Source organism: Leucoraja erinacea, chromosome 9 (assembly GCF_028641065.1).
Source record: "Leucoraja erinacea ecotype New England chromosome 9, Leri_hhj_1, whole genome shotgun sequence".
Classification (NCBI taxonomy): Eukaryota; Metazoa; Chordata; class Chondrichthyes; order Rajiformes; family Rajidae; genus Leucoraja; species Leucoraja erinaceus.
Genome location: NC_073385.1, coordinates 40925442 through 40943348, shown reverse-complemented (window position 1 = coordinate 40943348; position 17907 = coordinate 40925442). Strand labels below are relative to the sequence as shown.

At 44.8% G+C, this 17907-nt stretch overlaps 1 protein-coding gene across 2 annotated transcripts in view; it reads right to left on the bottom strand.

Moving 5' to 3' along the window:
* The window catches only part of adss1 (adenylosuccinate synthase 1), a 34469-nt gene extending 24480 nt beyond the window's left edge, over positions 1-9989 (bottom strand). For both annotated transcript variants that reach the window (XR_008724030.1, XM_055640633.1), the window contains exons 1-2: positions 9705-9989; positions 705-807 (exon numbers count right to left, since the gene is read on the bottom strand). Coding sequence is in view for 1 of the 2 variants with exons in the window: in XM_055640633.1 (XP_055496608.1) it covers positions 705-807; positions 9705-9878 (277 nt within the window). In the remaining variant the exon portion in view is untranslated. The remainder of the gene's footprint in view (positions 1-704; positions 808-9704) is intronic.
* Between the last annotated feature and the right edge of the window lie 7918 nt (positions 9990-17907).

Genomic DNA, 17907 nt, shown 5'->3' with positions numbered 1-17907 from the left:
AAAATACCTTTAAGCAAAAAACGTAGTGCTAAGTCTCATGTTTATATTGCAAGATTACAAAATGTATTTGACCTTTCTTTTTTTGGTTTTCCCAAAAATCTGTGGAATTTGTTGCCACGGACAGCTGTGGAGGCAAAACCATTGGGTATTTTTAAGGTGGAGATTGACAGATTCTTGATTAATGAGGGTGTTGAGGGTTATGGGGAGAAGGCAGGTGAATGGGATTGAAGGGGAAATGGTAGATCAGCCATGATTGAATGGCGGAGTAGCCTTGATGGGCTGAATGGCCTAATTCTGCTCCCATGACTAATGAACTTAAACTCCCCGCTGATCTTTTATCTTTAATACTCAATGGTACGAGTTCAAGCTTATCACTGATCAAAGATCCCTTTAAGTTTCGCCTCAGTGGCAAAACCTGTGCCCATTTCACGACTGATGAAATCGTAGATGTCTGACTTCATTCCCTCTGAAACATCTCCAATACTCCTGCAGAGGTCACTAAATAATCACCAGAACTGATGCACGAGAATCTTTCTCCACCTAATCCAAAGATGAAGTGAACTGTACTATTCAGATCTTTTCAACAGACCTTCCTAATGATATAGAACAAAGATACATCTTATTGAGCCAAGCAATAGTGATTGGTCCACCACCACTTTTATACTCTCAATTTTATTTTATATTCACCAAGTCAATTCACTTACCTAAAAATGAGATAGCTTTTTGATTAATAATACCACTTGGGAAAAGGTGAAACTTGTATTCCTTTCCATCCACCACAACAGTGTGGCCTGCATTGTTTCCACCCTACAACACAGGTAAAATTGTAAATTAGTGATTGAAGCAAATAATTAACGATGAAATTGCATTGATTAAAAAATATTGCACTTGTAGAACATAAAACAGTACAGCACAGGAACAGCACACTCAGCCCATTGTATCGGTGGTGAACATGATGGCAAGAGATTTTCCTGCTCTTATTTGCCTGCATATGATCCAAATCCTTCCATTCCCAACATATCCATGAGCCTGTACAAATGTCTCTTAAATGCCACAATTGTATCCGCTTCCACCACCATCCCTGGCAGCTTGTTCCAGTCACTACCACCCTCTATGTAAAACAATCTTGCCCCGCATCTATCCATTAAACTTCGTCCCTCTCGGCTTTAAGGCCCTGTCCCACTTTCCTGATTTACTCACGCTCTCCCGAGTTTTCCCCTGATTCAAACTCGAAGAATTACGGTAATAGCCGTTCGTAGGTACGTGGGGCTATTTTTTTTTAAAACATGGAAGGGATGCGCAAATAACAGCTGTCTGGCTGAGGAAGGCTTCCATCTAAGCAACAGAACAACACAAGCTACTGGACAGGTACATGGATAGGATAGGGTTTGAGAGTTATGGACCAAATGCAGGCAGATGGGACAAGTGCAGATGGGGTATAGACACAAAATGCTGGAGTAATTCAAAGGGACTAGGCAGCATCTCTAGAGAAGGAATGGGGACGTTTCAGGTCGAGACCCTTCTTCAAATTTATGTAGATGGGGTATCTTGGTCAACATTGGCAGGTTGGGCTGAAGGACCCATTTCCATGCTGTATGACTATGAATCAATAATGTGAGACTTCCTGAAATAAATTCCCATCCGAGTCAGAGTTATACAGCGTGGCAACAGGCCCTTTGGTGCAACTTGCCCAGGCCGACCAATATACTCCGTCTACCTGCCACTGGGCAGCAGCACAGTGATTCATCAGTAGAGTTCATGCGTTGCAGCGTCAGAGACCAGGGTTTGATCGATCCTTTTTGGACTTTTTTCAGTGGGAGACCAGGGGGAGGAGACCCGCAAGCGCTGCCGAAACACCACTGGACAGTCCCCGGTCCCCCCCTCCCCCCCCACCTCGAGAAGTCCGGATCGATGGGACACCTGCCCCCAGGCCCAGCGTAGAGAAGCACCAACCCTTGCTTACCTCCGTCTCTCCCACCGGGCCAACCGACAGCCCGGACGGACAACAGCAGCGGCCCCAGACCCACAGAACCCATAGACCTACAGCCAGTGCCAATTCCAGCCCAACCCCGCTCCAACTCCAGATGAACCTGCACCCCGATGGACTGCTGCGGCGACAAGTGCAAGTTCGCACAAGGCCTCAGCCTCTACCCCAAGTACAAGCCGTACCTTACACACCACCGGCTTCTGCCCCCACGGTACCTGCTGCCACTTCATCCACAACCCCCGAGGAGGAGCGAGGGCCCCGGCCTCACCTGTGTCAGAGCATCAGCCTGGGCTCGGCCTTCTCCGGCCCGGCGGTTAACTGTGTCACGCTGCGGGCAGCCTTCAGCCCCGACCTGGAGTTAGAGCTGGCCTGTACTCTGGGCTCGGGGCTGGGCAAGGGAGGGGGAGGAGGTTGCGGCTGCCGCCAGCACCACCATCACCAACAATACTCGCAGCTCCAGCGGGCGCTGGCCTGCCAATGGCCGGCAGGAGCCCATCCGCAGACTCTCTCTCCGACCAGGACAACTCCAGCAACAGCGGCTCGGTGTCGCCCATCTTCGAGAAGGGCCGGCAGCTGCCCATCTTCAGCAGGATCTCGGTGTTGGACTGAAGGGAGGGGGGGGGGTGGGGGTGGAGGGCTGCCGGGGCAAACCCGTTGGGACAAGCAGAGCCGAGCTGGAGCCAGCGGCTGCAGGTCAGGGTCCTCCCCGCCAGCCCAGGGCAACCCCGGACAGGGATGGGACACCGGGGAGGGGACGGCCCAACAGCAACTCAACAGCACCCGCAGTGACGGAGAGCCGACTCCGACCAAAACGCAAGCCTGCAAACAATGCAGCAGCACTGTTGCTGAGACTGTTTTATAGCAAGTGACCTATGACATGGGCATGCGCGTTCGGAATACCGGACTCGTTTATTGCAATTGAGTTTCTGAATTAGTTTATAATAACCTCTAACCATGCAATGAGACCTTGATGTGCCTGGGGTGACTGATGACATAGTTCCAGATCTTGTGCTGCTGCCAACAACAAACATTTAACTGACCTTCTCATGTTCTTACTTAGCACTCCAATCTGACCTTTAGTATTCCATACGGGGAAAGTGGACCAGTTATTTTGGCCTAATTAACAGGAAGGTGAAGGTGCTGGTGTTTTGGACATTAAATAAGCTACATATATTTTTACACTGGATTGTGAAATTGACTGACAATTAATAAAATAAGGAATGCACATATCAATTTGAATCTTGAGAGATGAAAAAAAAAAAATTCATGATAGAAATCCAACTTACAGCTGCTATTTCTTCAGCATAAACATATGATCGAAGTACACCAAATTGTTCAGGACACCATAGTGAGGCAGATCTCAGGCATTTGAAGGCAGTGTGAGACAAATAATAAATATAAATTGGGATTCTTGAACATACCACAAAAGTGAACAGTGTAAATTACCACCAATCATTCGAAAATCATGTCAATTCATCAAAGCAACAGTTGTGAATGCAAAGTTTATTTAGAAAGAGCCTAAATTGCATTCAGGGACACCCATGCCTGGTTATTTTAAGCCTGTTACAACTTTTTAAAGCCCATTTCTGGTTGTGGTGATCAATTTTTAAAAACAGTGCAATTTGCAAATGTGGACAATCTCTGTTCTGGAATGTAGGACAATATAGATATTTGGTTTGGGTTGTCATTATGGTTTGGGCATTTTGAAGGAGGACTAGCTGCAGGTCAGATGACAAAAACCCTTTTAGATGCTGGGATAAGAGGAGTGGAATGGTGGACAATGTAGGAAGCCTGGAAGAGAAGGACACCTTGCTTCCAGGTAATTTAGGCATTTCCCACCTAAATAAATGTGAATTACACATTCATGTGCTCAGTGACGATAAAAATCCCGTCCCCTCTCAACCAACTTTTTTTAATGCAATGGACTTACCAACAATCCATTCTTCAGAGTCTTGAAAAATTCAGAATTTTAATTTGTCAAGTCCAGTGCTAAACCCTATCAGGGAAGGGTCTATTTGGTGAATTTGAACTGCTTGAAAAAAAATCTAAGCCTCTACTACGTTATTTATTACACTCTGTAACTTAGCAACCAGAACTTAACAGCTAGAGTAAAAAGTGTGTCACAAAGAGATTCTAAAAATCTCAACAGTTTTATGAAGGCCTTATATAATTATGGTTTGATGTAATGAAAGCAAAAATAATCATACATATACTAGAACTGTTGCCCCAAAGTAAAGAATTTATGGTATCAAACATGAAAATGATACCATTTTACCTACATTTGTGAACTATGGAATGATGAAACTCAACTGCTAATCGTATTATTTTTTTATAGCAAATTATCTCCTGAAAGTAAACCATTTGCGTTATTATGCTGATAAAAAAAATAATTAAGATGGTAAATTATCCCTACACATCAGGTGCAATTTACAGAGGCCAATTAACCTACAAACCCTCACGTCTTTGGGATGTGGGAGGAAACAGGAGCACCCAGAGGAAACCCATGCGGTCACAGGGAGAACGTACAAACTCTGCACAGACAGCTCCTGAGGTCAGGATCAAACCTGTTTCTCTGGTGCTGCGAGGCAACAGCTCTACTAACTACACCATTATGCAGTTCTTAATAAACTGATATAGACATCCCAAAAGGATAACTGGAATAATGAAGTCAGAACTCTTGTACCAGTATTTGAAAGATGTAGTCAAATTTAAATTAAAGACAGCAAAATAATCTAATGAGGAAGTTGGTAGAAACATGGAACATATTATTATTATATTGTAAAGACTGTCTAAAATATCACCCTGGTTGCAAAACGAGCAAGTCTGCTTACAGATCGTCTGAAGAAGGGTCTCAACCTAAAACATTCCTTCTCTCTAGAGATGTTGCCTGTCCCGTTGAGTTACTCCAGCTTTTTGTGTCTATCTACAGATCAAGTAAAGCATCTTGGATCAAGCATTGTGATGAACATCAAAGAATCTTATTAGATCCAGAGCATCAGCAATGCATGGATGCGTCCAACGGTGCAGAATATGAACCGACTCGCCAGGCATCAATGGACTCACTACTCTGAGGAGTAATAGTGAAATACGTACATTCAGAGCTAATTACTGGGTCAAGATGTGGGGAATAAAAACCTAAAATGACCAATAAATAAGTTTCAAGGTTTTTAGAAAAGTAACTAAAGGAACATGAGGAATCACTGAACTGCAGAAGGTACACAAAAAAGCTGGAGAAACTCAGCGGGTGCAGCAAGCATCTATGGAGCGAAGGAAATAGGCAACGCTTCGGGCCGAAACGTGGCCTATTTCCTTCGCTCCATAGATGCTGCTGCACCCGCTGAGTTTCTCCAGCTTTTTTGCGTACCTTCGATTTTCCAGCATCTGCAGTTCCTTCTTAAACACTGAACTGCAGATGCTGGTTTACAAAAAAAGACAAAGTGATGGAGTAACTCAGCGGGTCAGGTAGCATGTCTGGAGAATGGGGATGGGTGACGTTTCGGGTCAGGACCCTTCTTCAAGGGGAACACAGTGGTTACATGATCAACGTGAAATCAATAGGCCTAACCTATTACTATGTTTTAATGTTAACAGACATATTGAAACATTGAAGGTAGACAAAAATGCTGGAGAAACTCAGCGGGTGAGGCAGCATCTATGGAGCGAAGGAAATAGGTGACGTTTCGGGTCGAGACTTCTTCAGACTGATGAGGGGGTGGGGGAGGGGGAGGGGCGGGAAACAGAAAGGAAGAGGCGGAGACAGTGGACTGTGGGAGAGCTGGGAAGGGGAGGGGAAAGAGGGAGAAAGCAGGGACTACCTGAAATCGGAGAAGTCAATGTTCATACCGCTGGAGTGTAAACTACCCAAGCGAAATATGAGGTGTTGCTCCTCCAATTTATGGTGGGCCTCACTCTGGCCATGGAGGAGGCCCAGGACAGAAAGGTCGGATACAGAATGAGAGGGGGAGTTGAAGTGCTGAGCCACCGGGAGATCGGGTTGGTTATTGCGAACCGAGCAGTGGTGTTGGGCGAAGCGATCGCCAAGCTTACGCTTGGTCTCACCGATGTAGAGCAACTGACACCTTGAGCAGCGGATGCAATAGACGAGGTTGGAGGAGGTGCAGGTGAATCTCTGCCGCACCTGGAAAGACCGCTTAGGTCCTTGGATGGAGTCAAGGGGGAGGTAAAGCGACAAGTGTAGCATTTCCTGCAGTTGCAAGGGAAAGTACCAAGAGAGGGGGTGGTTTGGGTGGGAAAGGACAAATTGACCAGGGAGTTATGGAGGGAGCGGTCTCTGCGGAATGCCGAAAGGGGAGGATATGGGAAGATGTGGCCAGTGGTGGGATTCAGTTGGAGGTGGCGAAAATGTTGGAGTATTATTTGTTGTATGGGACGGCTGGTAGGGTGGAAGGTGAGGACAAGGGGGACTCTGCCCTTGTTAGGAGACATTGAGATGCCTGCTGCAGTTAGTACAAATTGCTAATATTTACACCAGGTAATGGGCCTGTTCTGTGCACGTTATCCAACTAAATCTGGGAGACAGTATCTTCTCTGCTTCATGCTTGTCACAAGGTTTGTGACTGATATGTGTGGCCAACTATCCAACAGTAAAGGCCAACTGCTCAATTTGGCCAAGTAACATCTGAATTTGACAGGGAGCTGTGCATGGGAAAGAAGTCTGACACTGATGCTGAACAAAGTCCGTGGGTAGGTGGCAGTGTCATAAATCAATGCCCACAAAGTCAACTTCTAATCTTGCTGCCATGTATGAACTCTTTTTTGTCTATTGCTTAACTAAACCTGAACGTTCATTCAGGCACATCATCATATTATAAGTTGCTCCCATGATGACTCAAGATTGCAAATGGAGTTTAAACCACATCTTTATGTCAAGTAACCATTTCTGTAAGAGCAGTCTGAGAGAGAGCAGTCTGATTGCATTGTGCATTGTGAAGAAGGGTTCTGACCCGAAATGCCATCTATTCCTTTTCTCCAGAGATGCTGCCTGAACCGCTCTAGCATTTTGTGTCCATCTTCGGTATAAACCGGCATTAGTTTCTGTGATATTGGTTTGGTTTGCAGTTTGTTTACATTGCAACCATTGGAAGTGAAGATATGCGAGATGTATTAAAAATAAAACATTTTTTCTAATTAGGTCAGTGTTTAAGGAGATTTAGTATTTACTTTAACTTCAGTTGCTCATCAATGGACTGTTAGACCAATATTTATGCATAACTTTTTCCAAGTGAAAATCTCCCTGTGTGTCTGTTCAATGTCACTGACTTATGGTCAGCGATTATACTTTGATCACAGATAATAATTTGCAGAGTTCCACTTCAAAATGACTTAATTAGATGTTGATGAAAATAAACTAATAGATTGGCAGGGTACAGAGTAATACGAATAAAAATAAACTGCTGTAGGAACTCAACGAATCAGGCAACATTGGTGAAAATACATGAACAGTTTATGTTTCAAATTGAGACCCTTTCTCCAGACTGGGGAGGGAGATGCACCAGCAGTTTGTTTTTTTGCTCCAGATTCCAGCATCTGCAATCTTTTGTGTCTTAAAAGGAAACACTATCAGAAAAGCTTGGTATGCAGGCCTCTAGCTTCCTGATCCCCATAGTTCCTCATAGTATAGAATGATAAAACTTCAGTTTATTCGGAACCCAAAAAAGTCTAATCTTTTACTGAATAAAATATTTTACCTTACAATTATTACATAACCAGGATATTCTCATAGAGTATTGAGGGTGCATGCTAATAAAGATGTAAAAACGTATCTGTTTTCTGTATCTTTATCTATTGAAAAGTCTGTCAGAGAATATTGTTTAGTACAGTAAGCCCTCTCTTACTGATTTTGGTTATAGCGGACTCTCTTTAAGAACACAGGCTGCCAGTTACACTGTTGGAGGCTATTGAAATTGACAAGGCACTGAAATTGCTAAGCAATTACTCTGATCGACATTTAACTCTATTCAACAATGTTGGTCTTTGAGACATTTGGGCCTCAATTCAAGAAAATGCAAGTTTGAATATGAAAGCCATGACGTTTCTAATCCACACATCCAAACTACAACTGAGAAAACAAGCAAGTTGAGTATATTTATCTTCCTGGTGTTGCCTGGAGGATGCAATAAACTATTGTGTGTTTTTTTTTCCACATAGGGTTTTTCCAATACAGCTCCCATATTGTATACATGAATGGAAACAAATTAACTCAATTTTTTACTTAGTACTCATCACAAATGGACGAGTTCATTGCAGCACAGTTATAAGCACCATTTTGAATGAATCATGGTTATTACCTAGACTAAAAAATGTTTTACTCCCCCAAATATTTTGATGGTTCTCTTTTACTGAGAAAATATTATAAAGTATTTAAGGCAATTAGAACGTATAACAGTGCAGTACGAGAAAAGGCATTTTGGCCCACAATATCTGTGCCAAACATGATACCACGACCATCTCTAGCCTACCTGCGTATAATCCATTCTCTACATAGCCATATGCCTAACCAAAACCTTAAATGTCACTATTGCATCAACCTCCAACCCTCTGTTCCCCTGCACATCCCCTTTACAATGTGTCCCTCTCATCTTAATGTTATGCCCTCTAGTATTTGATTTTTCCATCCTGGATGTAGATTTATTGCCTTTCCCTCATTGATATATCCCTCAAAGATGTTGCCATCAAATACACAATCTAATCTAATCGGTGATTTTATTAATGGCAAAGTATAGCTAATGCTACCTATTCCACAATTCCCAGTGACTGATTGAAACCGAATAATGTTGAGTAGGATAAAAGGAAAATTGATGGTGATTTTGGAAGTACTTCACGCGGCTTTTGATGCCTGCAATGCACTCCCAGGAAAGGTAAAGTTATTGCCTGCATTTCAGTTTAGGATGGTTAAGTATCTCCCCGTATTAATTCCTGAAGAAGGGTCTCGACCCGAAACGTCACCTACTCCTTTTCTCCATAGATGCAGCCTCACCCGCTGAGTTTCCCCAGCATTTTTTGATTATTTAATTGTGATAATTTATTGCAGAACTATATGTTATCTCACGGAGCGGTTAAAAACTCTTGTTTTAACTACAATATCGGACTGAAACATACTTTGCTCACAACTTGTTAGTCAGGTTTGCGTGCACTGCACCACAAAATATGATTATCGCAGCATTAAAGCAACACCACAAAATATGATTATCGCAACATTAAAACAATGCATTTAAACTTGGCCTGATTATTTATTGCGATCCAACATTTACTGCACAATAACATATGTCTGCTCACGGATCTGTTCAAAACTCCAGCCTGAACTATCAGTTACCGACCACTGCGTCAGAGGGAGAACGACCTTGCTTGAATCACAGGACACTCTTGAACCAAGCAAAATAGGCCTGCTATATTTAGTGATGTGTGAGGTTGGGGTGACTGCCTGAAATCAGTGGAGTACGATGTCTGACCTGACTCAAGTCAGCAGTGTCCCAACCTGAATTACGGTGGGGAACGAAACTGGGACACACTCGCGCACACACTGTCCATGTGGAACCAAGGCATCCCACTACACGACCTATGTACACAAATACATGTTTTGTGGACAGATTATTTGCAGGGTGTGTTTGTAAGGACGCACTTTCTTTAGCCCCTCGCTGGTCAGTTAACCGGGTTTACTGGGGCAACCGACGGTGTTACCCACGCCAGCAGCGCTTACCTGACAGCGGCACACTATGTCGGCGTCGGTGGCCAACAGGTCGACCACCTTGCCCTTCCCCTCGTCGCCCCACTGCGCGCCGAGGGCCACCGTCACTTTGTTCTCCCCATTGCGGGCGCGCTTGCAGCCGGAGGAGCTCCGGTGGTCGCCGCTGCGGCGGCCGCACTCGGTCATGGTGCTGCCGGTGAGGAGGAGAAGCACGCACTGCCCGCGCTCTCCCGCCACTGACAGACTGTGCGCGGGCACGCGACCGCTGTCGTCAACAGCCAGCAGGCGCGCCGCGCGCCTCCATCTCCCGACCGTTGACGTCAACGCGGGGCACGTGGTCACTAGCCCGCCCCGGCCCCGCCCAGCACGTGGCTAAGCCTCGCTCACCATCGCTCGCTGTCAACGTCCAGCACGCGGTCACCGCCAAGCAGGAGGGCACCGGCTCTTGGGTTACACAAGAAAGCTGGAGAAACTCAGCGGGTGCAGCAGCATCTATGGAGCGAAGGAAATAGGCAACGTTTCGGGCCGAAACCCTTCTTCAGACACCGGCTCTTGCCGCGCCGTCTCCCGCCCCCCTCGCGCTGACGTCAAGCCACGCACGTTGTTACCGACCGCGTGTGCAGGAAGGAACTGCAGATGCTGGACTCACCAACGGCTGGGTCTGAGCTTTCTTTTCTCAAGGTGATGCTGCTTTACATAATAGAAACTCTTTCATCCCCAATGTGGGCGCCTGTATGAATATGTTGTTGCGGGCGTGCAACCATGAGGAGTCACATGAGCTGAGGCACAGAGTATAAGTGATGCAAAATCTGGTATCCCGCCACAGAAAGAAATATTGGGGCAGGTTGATGGAAGTCTGCTTAAAAAAACAAAATGTGATGAACATTGAAATGGAAGAGGGCAAAGAACGGGGGTAGAAATGTGAGTGGAGGCACTTTGAGAAATGTGAGTGGAGGCAATTGAAGGTACGGCAATAATTCGTGAACAGTTGACAATTAGCTTTGCTAACGGTGCAGAGTTGGAAGGAGGTTTCAGAGGACCATTGAAGTTAAATGAAGGGTAGAGAAATGCAGAGGACTTTGAAAACAAGGATAATTATTTTAATATTGGAAGTGATGTAGGACTGAAAGCCAATGATTTCAACGAACGGAGGTACTACAGTGTAGCAATGTTACAACATTTTGAGATTTAAAAAATCAAGCCTGCAATTTATCCCATCAGATTAAGCATAAAAATAATTTGACACCTAATTCACTTTCATATATTCAGTATTAAAAAAGTTATGGCCATTTTCATACTCTGAAATTAGCATCTTGTTCCCTATTGCTTTTCCATTGACTTAACTCAAAAGCTGTGATCGATGGACAGTCAAAAGCCCATAACTTTCTTAAAAATTAAGAGAACTGAAAGAAATTTTCAATTTATTATAGATTGAAGCATTCTGAAACAAATATGAAACAATCTTACTGGTATGACCTGAAATTAAAGCATATAATTAGCTAGTTACCTAATTGTACCTAATTACAAAATTCAATTACTAAACATCTATCCATTTCTTAAGAAAAGGTTAACATTTTTAAATAACCTAAGTGTTCAAATAACATTCACACAAGAATTCACAATATAACATGATTTTTAAATCTCATTGTCATGCATTTATAGGCCAAATGGAATTTAGTGTTTAATTCCCGTAAATTAATGGATATGTTAATCATCTTGCGAGTGGGTTTTTGTGGAACGCGATCGATAGGAACGTTGCAGCTTGCGGTGAATTTAAACCCCATATCGGCAGGAAAAACACTGCCGCAACGTGAAATTTTGATTAAAGTAATCATAGTTTATATGTAAAATAAACGACTTACCTTGCTTTGTCCCATACGTGAGATCCGTTCCGTTGCCTGCGTTGACGGCGTTAAAAGTCACTTTTTATTTTACTCCAGCGCTGAAATTGTCCCACATTTAAACAAAAAAAAAAAAAAAAAAATTCCAATGGCAGTCTGAACAAATTTTCAGCATCAGGTAGAAAACCACTGATGGCGGCGCGTTCAGACGCAGCGGTTTTGCGCTCCCAAGTCCGAATAAATTCGGAGCAGCCCGGTACCGAACGCGGCTGTGAAAATAAGGTATTTAAAAACCTCAGAACCCCGAGAACCCCTAGAAACCCCAGTACCCCCAGGAATCACAGTAAGAAACTCACCTCCAGGACGAGGAAATCCCGACGGGTCGCACATGGAGCCGCACAGAACTGCTCAACATCGGACGTGGCTGCGAGAAAGTGGCTTGTGAGTACTACAGCACCCTCACCAAAATCCCGATGGAGCTGGCAGAACAGCCCCCTGGATCACAACTCTGGAGGGTAGGAGACGGAGCAAGCGCCGGGAGTGAAAGCAGAAACGTGGAAGGCGAGCGGGGGTGCAGGACAGGCTATGGAGGGCTCCACAAAGACCATCGCTCCCAAGCGTCTTTCTCGCAAATGTCCGGTCAAGCTGGATGAGGTAAGCTCTGGACGAACACCCAGCGATCCCTGAAAGACTGCTGTGTGCTGATCTTCACAGAGACCTGGCTCAGTGCGCTGGTTCCCGATGGGGCTGTGGACCTTACCAACTGATCACTGCATCGTGCTGATAGAACAAAGGACTCCGGTAAGAGCAAGGGTGGCGGGTTCTGCATCTACATCAACAATGACTGGTGCACCAACCACACTGCAGTAGAGAGCTACTGTTCCCCAGACCTGGAATACCTAGTGATTAAATGTAGGCTGTTTTACCACCCTCGGAAGTTTACTGTGGCTATCATCATGGCCATATACATCCCACCACAGGCTAATGCTAACCTAGCGCTAGCACAGCTGCACTCGGCCATCAGTAAGCAGCAGGATGCTCACCCCGACGGTGCCTTAATTGTTGCAGGGGACTTTAATCAGGTCGATCTACGAGCTGCACTCCGCAAATTCCACCAGCATGTGCAGTGCCCTACCAGGGGCTCAAACACGCTGGATAAAGATGTACACCAACATCAAGTACGCATACAGAGCTCTCCCCTGCCCATCCCTGGGACAATCCAATCACCTCTCACCGTTTCTACTGCCTGCATACAAACCTGCAATAAGGACGGTCAAAATATGGCCCGAGGACGCCACCCTACAACTCCAGGACTGCTTTGATCGCACCGACTGGGACCTGTTTGCACAGCAGGCTACCAGTGGTACAGAGGTAGACTTGGAGGAGTACACATCCACTGTGCTCTCCTACATCAACTGCTGTGTGGAGACTGTCACAGTGGACAAGCAAATAAAGATGTTCCCAAACTGGAAACCCTGGATGAACAAGGAGGTTCAGAATCTGCTAAGGGCACGCAACAATGCCTTTAAACCCACTTCTGCCTACAGTGCTGACAGGTCGAACCTGAACAAAGGTATAAAAAAGGCCAAAGTCATCTGCAGGCAAAGGGTGGTAGACCACTTCAATACTGCGGACACCAGAAGCATGTGGCAGGGTGTCAGGGACATCACTGACTACAAGAGCAGCCCCGCCTGCCCTCATGGTGATATCGCACTGGCCAACGAACTAAACACCTTCTTTGCCCACTTCGAAACTGGCAACACCACCAGGAGTGGAATAACCCCGGCCATGGCGGAGGGACAGGTCTTAACACTGAGCACTCAGGAGGTACAGGGCGGCCTGCGTAGGATCAATCCACGTAAGGCTGCAGGCCCGGATGGAGTCCAGGGAAGGGTACTAAAGGACTATGCTGTACAGCTGGCGGAGGTATTCACGAGAATCTTTAATCTGTCTATCTCTGGCTATGGTCCCCAAGTGCCTGAAAACAGCTACCATAGTGCCGGTGCCGAAAAAGTCTAAAGTCACCAACCTGAATGACTACTGCCCGGTTGCCCTAACTCCAATGCCAATGAAGTGCTTCGAAAGGCTGGTCCTCTCCCACATCAAATCCAGCATCCCTGCCTCACTGGACTCTCATCAATTTGCATACAGGGCAAATAAATCGACAGAGGATGCCATCTCTCTGGCTCTTCACACTGTCCTGACTCACCTGGATAGACAGGGCACATACGTAAGGATGCTCTTCATTGACTATAGCATTCAATACGGTCATCCCCACCAAGCTCACCACCAAACCCCACCAGCTAGGCCTCAGCTTGCCGATATGCGATTGGATCCTGAACTTTCTGACGGAACGATCGCAGGCAGTGAGACTGGGCCCGCACCTGTCCTCCACTATCACCCTGAGCACCGGCAAACCACAGGACTGTGTACTAAGCCCTATGCTCTACTCCCTCTTCACTCACGACTGTGTTCCTGCATTCGAGACCAACACCATCGTGAAGTCTGCAGACGACACAACAGTGATTGGGCTGAACACCGATGGTGATGAAACAAATTACAGAGCGGAGGTGCAGAACCTGGCAGACTGGTGCGCATGTAACAACTTGTCACTAAACACCTTCAAGACCAAGGAGCTAATTATTGACTTCAGGAAGTCCCATAATGGAGGATACGCCCCAATCTCCATGTACGGGGAAAGTGTGGAGAGAGTGTCCAGCTTTAGGTTTCTGGGCACTCACATTTCAGAGGACCTCACATGGTCCACCAACACCGCTGCGCTGGTCAAGAAGGCACAGCAACGACTGTTCTTCCTGAGGACATTGAAAAAGACTGGTCTGCCCCAACAGCTGCTGACAACCTTCTACCGCTGCACCACAGAGAGCATATTAACGTATGGCATCTCTGTGTGGTATCTCAGCTGCACGGAGGCGGAGAGGAGAGCTCTTCAGCGCGTCGTACACAGAGCGCAGAGGATTATTGGGACACAGCTGCCAGCCTTGGAGGGCATCTACTACACACGGTGCCTCAGGAAGGCCGTCAGCATCCATGAAGACCCCTCACACCCTTGTAATGTACTGTTCGAACTACTTCGCTCCGTTACAAGGCCTTCTACGCCCGAACCTCCAGACTCAGAAACAGCTTCATTCCCAGAGCTATAGCGGCTCTGAACCGGCCCTGCTGAGTGCCCCCCATCCCACCTGGACTGTCTCCCTCAGATGGTCACGTCACAGTTTATTTTTATTTATTTTTTATTTTTTGACATCGGTTGGAAGCTGCATACCAACTCTCGTTGCACTGATGTGCAATGACAATAAAATATATTATTATTATTAGAAGCCCGAGAAGACTTCCGGTGGCGCCATGGAGCTGTAAGGGCGCAGCATTGAGCTCCGCTCCCGTTAAAATCGTGAAAAAGCCGTTTTAGAAGACGGGACCGATTTTTAAAAACTCACCGGAGCTGCTTGGCGTCACGTAAGTGACGTCATCAGAAATCACTGCGAAATAACGGAGTTTAACGGGAGTTTTCAATGAGCAGAAGGAAGCCTCCAAAGAGACCTACAAAACCTGCTACCAGACTCCATCTTAAAGAACTCGGCAAAACTCTGCAAAATCTGCAATCAACAACAGAAAGCTTGGAAGAAGAAGTTGATTTTCAAAGTTCTTCATCTGAAATGGCTTCAAAGGAGAAGGAGAGAGAGATGAAGCAAATGGAACAGTCGGTAAGAAATACTGTTACTAAGGACATTTCCCAACTGATACTGGACGGAAACAGTACATTGGAGAATAATCTCTCTAGAAAAATTGAAGATGCTTGTGGAGAATTAAAGGAGCAACTCACTTCTTTAAAGAAGCAAGTTAAAGACGTTGACAAAAAGTTAACTGCAGAAATTAGCCGGGTGGAAAAAGACTGTAACAAGAAGTTTGATGCTATGCTCGTGACTACTAAAAAGTATGACTTGCTAATGGAAGAGATGGAGGTTACAATGAATGAAATGGCTGAGGAGATAAAGAATCTGAGAGAAGCCCAAGAATCTGTAGGTGGGCAACTTGCTAAAATGACTGATAAATGTCTGGATTTGGAAGCGAGATCAAGACGGCAGAATTTGAGAATTGTTGGAGTTAAGGAGGGACGAAAGACCGGAGTTCAAACATGGGAATTCATTACCTACTTACTTAAACAAGTTTTTAAATTGTCGGAAAATCCGAGAATAGACGTGGCTCACCGGGTGCGACGTGCGCAAAAAAGACGAGATGCCCCCTCAAGACAGATAATAGTGACATTTCTTGACATCTCTGCATTGGAAGATATAATGAAAAAGATTCCCTACGGATCGAATCTGACATATGAAGGGGATAATCCCAGATTTTTCCGCGATTATCCCCCTGAAATTGCCAAAAAAAAGGAATTATTTACAAAGACAAGACGTATTCTGAAAGGAATCTCCAATGTACGATATGGGGTAATATATCCTGCAAAAATGTGGATCACCTATAACTCTGCTGAACGTTCCTTTATGGACCCAGAACTGGCATTTAAGTATGCACAAGACATCGTAAAGGAGCAAGATTGATTAGCAGAAGTCTATAGAGGAGAACTGGCGAAGATCAGACTTTTTAATAAAAGAAATTGCATTCATTAAGATGGTGGAATTCCTTTACAGACACTGGCCAGACATGTTATCTCCCTGGAACGTGTTTTCGAGCGCACAGTTCATGTTTCACCTTGAATGAAAGACTTAAAGATAAACAAGGTTCACAGTGAAGGAGACAGGACACAAAACGAAGTCGAAGACTACAGATACAAAGTCGGCCTGGGAACATGGAAAAATATATAAACGGACTGGAATATAAAAATCTTTTGATTTAAGAAATACTCATATTATCATATATTAACATCAAATAATCAATTAACTTAACTAACTCGATAATACTAATTTACCTCTAACATAATTCTAACAATGACTAACCCATAGGAAGCTCAGTTCACGACGCTAACTAACTTTAATTAAGTTTAAAGATAATGATGTAAAAATGACTTCCGGTGGCGCCATGCTGGACTAGCAGTCGCAACATTTAGCTCCGCTGCTGAAAATTCGCGATTTTTCGCGTTAAAATCGGGTCTGGAGGTCGGGACCGATTTAAAAAAAAAAACTTACTGGAGCCCCGGGACGTTGTGCTGATGACGTCATCAGTAAGCGCTGTGAGTTAAACGGAGGATAAAGGCTTTTAAATGAAAAAAACTTCTCCAGCTCAGAGCCCTCCGAGAACAATCTCAAAACAACTGCTGAAAACCCAGAAACCAGAAGAACAGACCTCTGAAGTGGATTTTGGAATGTCTACAAGATCCAAGACTGAGATGGCTACTAAGGAAAAAAATGAAATGGAGGAGATAAAGAACTCGGTAAGAGAACTGAGAAAGGATATTGAGACTGGAAACGCAAAAATGATGGAAAATATTAATGTTAAATTGATGAAAAATATGTCGAACATCAATGCTGGTAATCAAAAAGTTATTGAGTGCATTGGCATTATTCAAAAACGAATTGATGATGTGCAAGAAGAGCTAATGGGGAGAATTAATAAAGTGGAAGAAGAGTCTACGAAGAAGTTTGAGGCTGTGCATGAAACTTTCTTCATATGTAACTGCAATGAAAGACATGGAAACAGTTGTTGAACAAATGGCTGAAGATATGCAGGGAATGAAGCTAGAATTAGACAGCCTCAAGAGTCAACTGGCGAAAGTCTCAGATAAATGTCTTGATCTCGAAGCTCGCTCAAGACGCCAAAATTTACGAATACTGGGAATAACAGAGGGAGCAGAGGGGAATAACGCCCGTGAGTTCACTGCCAACTTAATCAAACATGTACTCAATTTACCTGTGGAACCGGAAATCGAAGTGGCACATCGAATACCCAGATTTAAGCCAAGATCACAAGCAGATCCAGCCCACCCACGACAGATCATAGTCAAACTTCGGGACATTTCAGCACTTGAAGAGCTGATGAAAAAAATCAAATACGGAGTGAAGATGACGTTTGGAAACGACTCTATCAAACTCCTCCGGGATTATCCCTATGACATCGTGCAAAAAAAGAAGAAAGTTCTCACAGACTAGACAGATTCTCCATGGAGTTAAAGATGTCAGATGTGGCGTTTTTTATCCGGCCAGGATGCGCATTACTTTCAAGGGAAAAGAGAAAACTTTCACTAATTCGAACGCATCTTATATATATGCCCAACAGATTGTGGCAGAAACAGAAGATTAATCAAAGCAGCGGGACGGTATGGACAAATTCTTTCCTTTTATTACTTCACAGAGAACACCCGAAGATAAGGGAAGAAACACCATTTTCTAAAAAGTTTAAAATGG